Source organism: Artemia sp. Qi Xiang Cuo, chromosome 1, assembly GCF_049724085.1.
Source record: "Artemia sp. Qi Xiang Cuo chromosome 1, ASM4972408v1, whole genome shotgun sequence".
Classification (NCBI taxonomy): domain Eukaryota; kingdom Metazoa; phylum Arthropoda; class Branchiopoda; order Anostraca; family Artemiidae; genus Artemia; species Artemia sp. Qi Xiang Cuo.
In genome coordinates, this window is record NC_142794.1 from 65,708,908 (window position 1) to 65,719,337 (window position 10,430).

A 10,430-nucleotide genomic window follows, 5' to 3' on the forward strand; every position below is an offset into this window, starting at 1 on the left:
TCAGTACCAATGATGAAATTGAAGCCAGGCTTCGGTAAACACAATCAATTAAGCTTAGGGATTATTCTTCCAGATGAATAAGCCAACACAAATATTCTACAAATTCTTTGCAGTGTCTGGTTCTGTGTATCATGTATGCCGATTTGCTTAGGGAGATACCAGAAATAATATGGTATCCTGGTGTATAAATATGGAGATCTTGTGTCCTAGTTCTCTTATTTTTGGACTAATCTTCTGCTAATATAATCAGGTCATAATCTTAGTAATACTTAGTAATGTGGTTTGTTGCTTTATATTATTCAAAACATAAAGACGTCCGGGGCTACTCTACATCTGCTATATCTGCTACATGTGCTACATCTGCTACTCTACATCTGCTGTGTTGTTCCTATTCGTCTTCCTATATCGGTGCATGGGAAAATGAACTGAGGAGACGCTTCAGAGCCTTCTGAAGTAAAGTCAATTTTAAAGTTAGAATGTTCCGGCTGAATATTTCTTGATTGAGCAAATTTTTTCATTGTAAAATACATGACAGTTTTACAGCGAGTTCACAACTTGTTCAGAACTCACAACAGCGAGTTCATCACTTTAATAAATTCTGGCATTACTCTTACTGCTACTGAACACATTATCCAGACAGTTTTTCATATGTGCCTTTGTATGGTAGCTTATGACTGCGTAGGCACTGATTGGAATGAGCGATGGGCTTTTCCCTGCCTTGTAAAGCTTTTTGACACAGCTTTAAGGTAACAAATAACTAGGTTTATTCTCCCCAGTGTGAATTGTTGCCTTGAGGCCTTTCACAAGCGTTTTATGGTGAATATGATTCTCCTTGGACGTGTCAGCTATGCATCATATCTCACCTTTGAATTCGAAAGATCTGTTCTGAAAATCATTTTTTCGTAGCAATGAACTAACAGTAAATATCAGCAATAGTGAGTGGCCACTGCAAGCTATACACCTTCGTTTGTTGGGTATCCAGCTGTACTTGATGCCTAGATCTATCTGAAAAATCCAGACTATAGGACTGCCATCACCCTGGCATTGCCATCTTTCCAAGACACACAAAACCAAAAACTAGTCAATTTTTCTTGTCATTCGTTTTTTGTATTAAAATAGAAAATAAACGTGTTTATTATTTTGAGCTTTATTTGTTGTCTTTGTATAGATTTGTTATATTTTTAAGCTATTGCCTACTTTTTGTCATTTTTTAGAGCAAAGTAGACCACGAATGGCTGGTTATGATGAAGCTGACTGGCATCCTCCTTCTGAAGCTGAAGAGAAAATTAGACGGGCTCGCAGGGACAGATCAGATCGAATTTCCAATTTAATGGGTCAATACTTATTGAAAGGATATACGATGCTCAGTTCACTCTGTGATACATGTGGTGTAAGTGGAGTTACCTCAATTAAAAAAACATGATTTTTAACTGGAGTAAAGTAGTGGCTCAGCTAATTACACTTTTAAAAAATTCAAAGGCTGAGAAAAGAGAGAAAAAAAAAGAAAAAAAAAACATTCCCAGGTGTGTCGATTATGCGTATTATTTCTAAGTTAAATTGGACAATTTACAGAAAATCCACAAAAAATAATAGATAACGCCATTCTAATCTAATTATCCTCCACTGTTTAAACAAGGTGTTTCAACTTTTCTTGTTGATTGTATCCTTGAGATCAATTGCTCAGAACCATATATTCTAAAGTATAAGATTTTTGTATGAGTTTAATCCCCAATTCAGAAAATAACAATTTTGCAAGATATCCAACACAACAATTAGTAAGTAGACTTGGTAGAGGGCCCCCCAGTGGGGATCAGCATCGATGTTTCTGCACATGGAAACAATGTCAAAACTGCTCACTATTGAGTTTTTAAAAATATATCTGGTTTAAGTTTTTCTACAGGATCTATGAAGTTTTTTATGTTTGGCTTTTGGGAACGAAGTAGAGGTTTCAAGGGAGTATATAACCCTTTTCTAATACTTGAAGCGGGTGTTTTTGTATTGGCAACAGTATATCCTAAAGCAATCCTTTGTGTATTTTTGATGTTGACTGATTATGCCATTTTGCTTGAAAATTTTTCATAATGTTTCAGCCACAGTTTATATAATTAGCAGTATGATCATTCTCTATCCCTCCCATTATAAAAACCCGGAGAGGGGTGCGAGTGCTCCGGAGAACGTTTTGGCAGATATAAACATAAGCGAAGTCAGATCTTTTCACGGGTAGACAAGTCAGATTTCTCTTGGACCCGAAACTTGGCTTCAACGTTGGAACACTAATTTTGAAGAAACTAATTTTAAATTAATTTATTCCAATACATGCATGAAAACCGGTAGTTAGTAGTGTAATGTTATTATTAGATGTTTTTAGGAATTAAAAATAGGTTTCGAAGTCTCAAGTTGGTTTCAAAGGCATTTTGAGAAAGTTTCTGCCAAAATACGTGTTCCAGGGTAATTGGACCGCTGATGGCAGATCAAATGAGAGTTGTTTGTACGTGCCGATATAAATATAAATATATATATATATATTATATATATATATATATATATATATATATATATATATATATATATATATATATATATATATATATATATATATATATATATTATATATATATATATATATATATATATATATATATATATATATATATATATATATATATATATATATATATATATATATATATATATATATATATATATATATATATACTACGAAAACTTTACGAAAAAGAAAGTTTTTTTTAAACAATAGTAAAGGCCATATTAAACTTAAGATCAGTAGAAATTGAAGCCTACAATAACTCAAACTCAAAACGACCAGAAATTATTATTAAAGAATGAAAAAGGAAAGGAGAATAATTGGTATGGCGGTAACACTGCATATAAATTTATATGAATGTATATATAGTGGGCTGTAATAATGCAAAAGGTAAATATATCATTGGTTTAAGAATGGAAAGAAAGACAAGGAATAAATAGGGCTATTGTAGCAACTTTTACCACAACAACCAATAATTAGAACTCAAGTCCTAAAATTGTTCTCAATCAGGAACCCTTATCGCTATCTAAATTCAGAAAGTGCAAAGATTTTCAAACAGAGGTGTTTATTGTTTAAAGTTCAGGAAAGGTCTGCCCATTTCATATGAAAACATTGATTGAAAACAAAACTAGTTTTATCTAGGCTCTCCGCCAAAACAGGTAACTAGATTTTCCAAATATCATAGGAACTACAATCTGAGAAAATAAATATCACGACGTGAAAAAAATGATAAACTATCCAGTTGCGGATCCAGAGGGGGGGGGGCCGAGGGTTACCCCCGTAAAGTAGTCTAAAGTAGTGTAATTTACCTAATTAAAACAAGTTTGCATTAATTAGACTTGCTCCTAACGTAAGTTTGTCGGATCAACGTATTTTGCGCCCCCGCCCTAAAAAAAATCCTGGATCCGCCCCTGAAACCATCACACCTACCCCACCAGTTATTAGAAGAAGAAAAAATTCCTTATTTTCACAAATTTCATCAACCCCCCCCCCCCGCCCCCTTTTTTATAAAATCCTACAAAGGCCGATCAGTTGAGTCCACGTAAATAATAGAGTAAGTCATAATTTGTATATAAATTAATTCATACCTGTTAGATGGGACGCTTGCACACCACTTGGCTGGCTCACCAATTTTTTTTCTGCTTTCGCAATTACGAATAATGCACTTGGTAACCATTTCTCAGTGATTGACGATAACAGACTAATCCGCTAAGGCAGAAATAAGTGGGAGGAGCTTTTTGTTCGCACCGAGACCGAAGACCAGAAATTATCTGCGATAAGCTTACTGTCTATAAACTGTGGTTTCAGCAAACCGATCAGTACGATCGCGGTTATCATGGCATAGGTATTCGTATCATTTAAATGTGAATTATTCTTGTTATTGCTATGGTCGGACTTATCATGGCTACTAATTAGTTCCTTTTATCGGCCTTAGCGATTGCTATTGAAGAATCTTTACAAAGCTTATTCACTACTCTTTTGTCAATGAATGTTTGTTTTATCATCTTGGGAATGAGGCTTTTTCATTTGATTGTCTGAAACATACCGGAGGAATGAATTACTACTACAACAAGTGCTAGCAACGCATTGAAGCACCAGGCTGCCTGAGGCTAGCGTGGTAGTATACGCTTCTCTCCCATCCCAATCAATTCAAAGCTTCTTTCTTTACCCCTTAACGTGAAGTTTTATTGTCCTTTAAATGATTTTCTATGAACTCTTCCCACCCCATTGAGAGACGGCCTCATTTTGTTTGTTGTGCTGGTACTTGTATGATGTACCCCCGACCGCTCAAGTTGTTCATTCATTGACGCATTGTATAACAGTTTTTTTTTTCGTTAGTTTCTTTCAGCTTAGCGTCACACTAGGCAAAGAGAACTGATAAAATAGATGGGAAATATTTAATTTGGCCAATGCATTTGCACATTCGGGGGGTGGAGTTGGGATAAATTATTTGGACAGTGTGAAGTCAGAAAACAATTCTTACTTCATAATGTCAGAGTAATTGTAGCTAACACATTTTGCATGCAGACCTGCTGTACTTTATCCCCCCCCCCCTAGTGTGCAAATATATAGCCCAGATTCGTTTCCGAAGTATTATATTTTTATCTTACTTAGGTATATTTTATTAGGATTAACCTAACCAGTTCTTGAGCTGTAGGGGGTATATCATACAAGTACCCAAATTTGTTTCTAAAGTAATATATCTTACTTAGGTATATTTCATTAGGATAGAGCTTCAAAGAAACAGGCTGTCCTTAGATGAAGAATATTAGGTCGGGGCTATATCATGCAAGTACCGTTTAGCTTAGTCCCGATTTTAATCTGTCACAGTTTCCAGGGAAGAATCTTTATATGTTAGCCTTAGTTAGTTTTAATGTAATTAAAATAGGTTTTATTTAGATATGATTATATACTAGCTATATACTCAACCTCCCTAATAGGTTCCAACATAACTGATTTCAAAATTGGTAATAGCCGAATCGGTTTAGATTTGCCAAATCTATTAGTAGGAATCTATTAATAGGATTTTAAATGCTTTTGATTTGAGCCCCTGTAATTTTGCTGATTTAAACTTGATATGTACATCTTTCGTTGATTTAAACAATTTTTTTTTATAGACAATATTACTTCAAGACAGACAGGGGACTTTATACTGCGTTGCTTGTGCTGAAGTTGATCCAGAAATTCAGAAAGATAGTCCCGGTATGTATTATGAACATTCGATGAGTGTAAGCCCTTCCACTCTGTTTGAAAACAAAGTGGCTGTTTTTGGTTATGGGGTTTGAGGGTGTAAAGATTGACCAAAAGAGAGTCCCTGACTTTAGTTGACTATGTTTCTTAATTTTGATCTGAAATCGATTATAAGTTGTTCTATTGCGATTATAAGCTATGTTCAAGTTGTTATATTGCAATTTGGGATTTTTAGACATTTTTTTCTAGATGGCTCCATGCTCCATGATGGCTCCATGCAATATTTCCGTCTAATTTAGTTTGAATTATAGCACATAAACTTGCCCTTGACTTTATTACTAGACGATTGAGGAAAAGCTGGATTACTTTTTCGAATATGTTTACTTCTGATTTTAGCTTGGTGGTGTGTATCCACACAGCAAGTACGCAGTTTTTTTCAAAGGGCCTCATAAATTACGTTTTCTTTTTGGATGGATGGAAGTAATAATGAAATAATTCATTTTGTTTGATAATTTGAATTAGAAGCATCCTGAAATTCAAGATTCCCAAGAGGCCCAATCCCCCTTCCCCTTGCGTATGTCCATGTATCCACCACCTACCTATTACACAGGATATCCCATTAAATAAGGATATGCCGTCACAGAGTTGTAGAGGACTAACTTACGCCTTATTTTACCTTAGATTAGTTTATATTGAGTTTACGACTTTTTGACTGAACGGTTAGCTTTATAGTTACATTTTTTTTATGAATATGTTTTATTAACAGGTTGTTCGAATGAAAGTTCTATTCCCTCATTTGATGATATACCTTCTTCACGAGAAAATTCATTGCTAAAAAACGCTACAAAATTTGTATTTGATGTGAGTTCAGAAGACCAGTGTTTCAAAGTAGATATAAGAGAGCAAGTTTTTTTCTTAAGAACTCTTCTTGTCTAATAATAGTTTATTCTGTAAATTTCAAGTGTACAGTTATGTCTTTGCGGAATTTCGTAGAATAACGATGGTCATATTCCAAAATACACAAAACTGATTGTGAGTCTTGAATCTAGCTTTGAATCTGAGTTTTGAGTCCGGCAAAGTAATTAAGTCGAAATCAAAGAAGACAATCCAATTTCTTCGGGATATTCTTCTTTAAATTATTTTCCCCGGTAGCTCTGATAATACTAATAGTTCCGTATAGTGAAAAACCTTCCACACTCTAGATTTGGCCCATATCCAAAACTTGAATATGGTCCCACATGAGAAAATTAGGATAGTACAAATCTGCGACCACTACATATATGGTGGAATGAGGGAAGTACCCAATCAAAATTAAGGGGAAAAATAATTGTCTTATGCCTTATTTTGGAGCCATAACCTTCTGATTTCAGAACATTAAATCCTGTTTTGGAAAATTTTTCAGCAATTTTTTTTTTACTTGGTGGGTAAAACACCAAAACTATAGAATTATTTCTTAGATTAGATAATTCTTAAGATAAGGAGCATTAACAAAGCAAATTGACCACTAAATACTAAGATTTGTGTTTTTTTTAGAAACCAGTCCGACAGCGTTTGTACTAAGACATGGTTAAGCAAACCAAACCGGAATAAAACGGGAATCCCTTTCTGTAATTGGTCCAAAGGATACTACTCCCACCTCCTTCAAAATTGATAAACCATTTCCTTTAGTGTATTTTCTATGTTTAAACCTTCCCCTTATAGGAAAGAAATTTGACCCCTCCCTTCCCACTAGGGGTCAGATCTATATTAACTCATGCATAAGCACATTCCTCTATACCAAAATTACTGAGAAAATATCAAACAATCCTCGATATTTTTTTGCACTAGATGATTGGTATATTAATACCAGAATCAGCCACTTACTTTCTTTACAAATTTGTCCGTTATTAATTTTATGGACTGAATTCGTGTATATTGTTCATTTTTTGGGTATTGTTTTGCCTCGGAATGTTCACCCCTCTCCCAAGTTAAATTCATGTGCAAGGGTCTGCCTTGAACATTCGATTCAAAGCTAGAGCGTTATTATTTTTGTATTTGGGTTTTGACCTTTTCTTTCCCTTCAGTTTTGTTGCTCTCCTCAAAACTTCTCTATTATTCTAGTCTATTGATTCTGTTTTATTCAACTTTAATTCAACTTTATTTGTTTACATTGATTTTATTATGCTTATTTAACATTTATTTTTTCCCCGTACAATCCTATTTTATTAGTGTATGTACTCTGCTTTATTTTAGTGATGTGAAATAAAATCTTACCTCTCATAAGGGCTTTCTTAGGCGAAAATTGTTCTACTTCCGTGTAATCAAAAGTACAATTCATCAAAAAGCTAAAAAAAAAATCAAGCAACGAAGGAACAGAATTATTTGTAGAAAAGATTATTAATAGGATAGTAGCAGAGGCAGGCTGAAGGGCTTTCTTTTCGGCTGAAAAAGTTTTTAATAATGGGAAGATAAGTCTTAAAACTAACATTGGAATATTGGTAGCGAAAGCAGTGATAGTGGTCTAGTATGGCTCTGAAACGTGGGTGCTTCTAAAGGTTGAGGAAGATTTTTTCAAGAGAGATTGTGAAAGCATAATCTTAGGTTCTTGGCTGACTGGCCGAACTTTATACTTAAGTTTTTGAGCTTGAAGGTAGAAAATAATTTTTTCAAAGGTACACCATAGATTTTTTATGTAGTTTTTTCTTAAGGGAAGAAGAATTTTTTCTTTCAAGTTTAACGTATAAATAATTCACATTTTGAAATTCCAAAATATCTTTTATAAATTTGTATTTGCAAAGGAAAATAAACTTCCGATGGCTTAGGAATAAAAATTTTTTAAATAGTTTGTTCGAATATAAGTTGATACATGTAGAATGACCTCCACGTGCCTCTGGATATCCGACTAGCCAACGGTGAACGAAGTGCCCATGTATATATATATATATATATATATATATATATATATATATATATATATATATATATATATATATATATATATATATATATATATATAGTATATATGGATTCGGATTTGTATTGGTAACTAAAGCCGTTTGGTCTCAGAACAGACTGCAAAACACGACACACAGTTATTTTAACTAGGTTTATTCCTACTAAAGCGATGTCAAACGAGTGTTATCCGTCAAACATGCTGTATGGCAACTATGTTGGATTCCTTTCGTTGGATTCTCATAGTTGGATTCAACTATGTTGGATTCTTTTAAAATAGCTCTAAGAGCTAGAGTATCTTGTTAACAGGGTGGGTAGAGGAATGGGACAACCTTGTAGAATCTTAATCAGTGACAAAAGTATACTAAACAATAAGCATTTTAGTATATTTGCCCATCTATTTGCGTTTGAGCTACTTATTTAGTTAATACCTTTACTTCGAAATATGGGAATTAATTTTTTGAGCAAAAACATTAATCATTTGTACATGTGTTCAAAAACCATAGCCTTATAGTGTGGGAAAGGAAGGGGGAAACTCCTACGAAAAGTCCATTTTTACTGCTAAAACCCTAGATTTTTGTGCATTTTAATGGTTTTATTAGTGTGGAGAGGTCTTGTAGACAATCTTAGAGAGGATTCCCCTTATTCCTTAAATGAACAATTTTAAATTTCGGTGAAATGAGGCCTTTGTTCAAGACAGGGAAAAAGCCGACCTTTATTTTGGGATATTTTAGGTGTGCACCAAATAACCGAACCAAATCAAAGGAAAGGTTAAGTAAAAACCATAAGAAACTCTTAACATTAAAAGAGCAAAATCAAAAACCAATCTTGAAAATTTCTTCATAGATGACCAGCTAAACTGAAAAAAATCAAACCGCAATTATGTATCGTGGTATATCTATCGCTGGTCTGTATGCAACTTTTCTTTTTAGAAATAAGTGAGGAAGCAGCAGAGAGCCAAAGGCAAGAAGCTAGGTTTTCTAGCTCAAGAGAAAATAGTTCACCAGCTGAAGCCCCTTCTACTTCATCAACTGTCATCGCACAGTCTCAAGAACCGCAGATTGGGCAGGACACAATACCACATGCTATCACAAATGCCTTACCTTCGACTTCAGTACCAACTGAACAATTAACCACCAGCACCCAGACTTCTATGAAACCTTATTCTGAGAAGACATGTGATATCAAGAAAGTAGTGTCGGCTAGTATTGGAAGTGTTTTGCAATGTCTGGAAAACACAAGATCACAGCTACTTGTCTGCAGTTCTATCAAGAAGCAGAAAGAGCTTCTCAGTCTCATGAAGATATGCGGAGAAGCTCTTGCCTCTTTGAAAAAAGTTTCTTCATAAAAAATCAAGTATTATGTCAAAAGTTGTATACATATAAGTTTGTAACTCTTTATAAATTTACTTCAACAACTTTAATTTTTCTCGTTTTATTATCTTTTGCTCTATTCTAATTTCTTGGTCAATATTTTTTTTTTTTTGTAAGCAAAAGTCTTTTCAGCTGTTTTCCATTTTGGACGGTGTTTTGGAGAAAAAAGCAATAACGCTAAAATACCAGACCAGTCATTCATGTGATAAGTATCAAAAACAAATTAGATTATTGCATTTTCTCGAGCGCACTGTTTTTGCAATAGCTGTGTTCATTATCAAGTTTTTTGGCGCAATGTTTCAATTTTTGTTATTTACAATTTAAAAATTATTTCGTCCTTTCCTGCTTTTTTCTTAAGGTTCATTACCAATTTCATTTATGATTTGTGAAAAAAGCTATTGTTTCTTTTAAACAAGTGATTCTTATTTTATGCACTCTTCTTAATAAAGTTTTTAATTAATTGTATATTGTACGTTACAACTTCGGTTAGATGTATTGAACTTTTTGACCGTACTTAAATCCCCTTCCACTCTAAGCAGAAATTATGTATATTAATAAAGTAGGTTAAGCAGATATTTTTAAAATTGTTCCTAACTAGGGTTTTCTATTAGTAGCAGCGTAAGAATTTTATCATAAATCCAAATGCGAATGATTATTAAGCACCACATCAAAATCAAGCCTACGAGTGCTAAACAATGACTGTAAAAAAACAGAAAAATAAACGGAATTAAATAAACTAAACCTACTTAAAAAAATCATTTTAAGAATTGCTGGTGAAGCAACGTACCCAATTAAACATAAGTAACCAAAAATTTACCAAACTTTACATTTTATGAGCGTTTATAATATATATTTTTAAATGACAAAAAAAGTAAATGACTCAAAAGAAA

General features: G+C 33.6%; 1 protein-coding gene across 1 annotated transcript; it reads left to right on the forward strand.

Annotated features, from left to right (window-relative positions):
* The first annotated feature begins 1,194 nt into the window (after positions 1-1,194).
* On the forward strand, positions 1,195-10,001 carry LOC148956607 (protein ZNRD2-like). The gene is made up of 3 exons (XM_089095908.1): positions 1,195-1,390; positions 5,164-5,248; positions 9,100-10,001. Exons 1-3 carry the CDS (start codon positions 1,232-1,234, stop codon positions 9,513-9,515), a joined length of 660 nt encoding a protein of 219 aa, XP_088952034.1. The 5' UTR covers positions 1,195-1,231; the 3' UTR covers positions 9,516-10,001.
* The last annotated feature ends 429 nt before the right edge of the window (positions 10,002-10,430 follow it).

What these genes read in the sequence shown, in the direction of transcription:
- LOC148956607 (XM_089095908.1), top strand. Translation starts at nt 1,232, where the DNA reads ATGGCTGGTTATGATGAAGCTGACTGGCATCCTCCTTCTGAAGCTGAA. An exon ending in CACTCTGTGATACATGTGGT is followed by an intron (nt 1,391 to 5,163) that starts GTAAGTGGAGTT and finishes TTTTTTTTATAG; the next exon opens with ACAATATTACTTCAAGACAG. An exon ending in AATTCAGAAAGATAGTCCCG is followed by an intron (nt 5,249 to 9,099) that starts GTATGTATTATG and finishes TTTTCTTTTTAG; the next exon opens with AAATAAGTGAGGAAGCAGCA.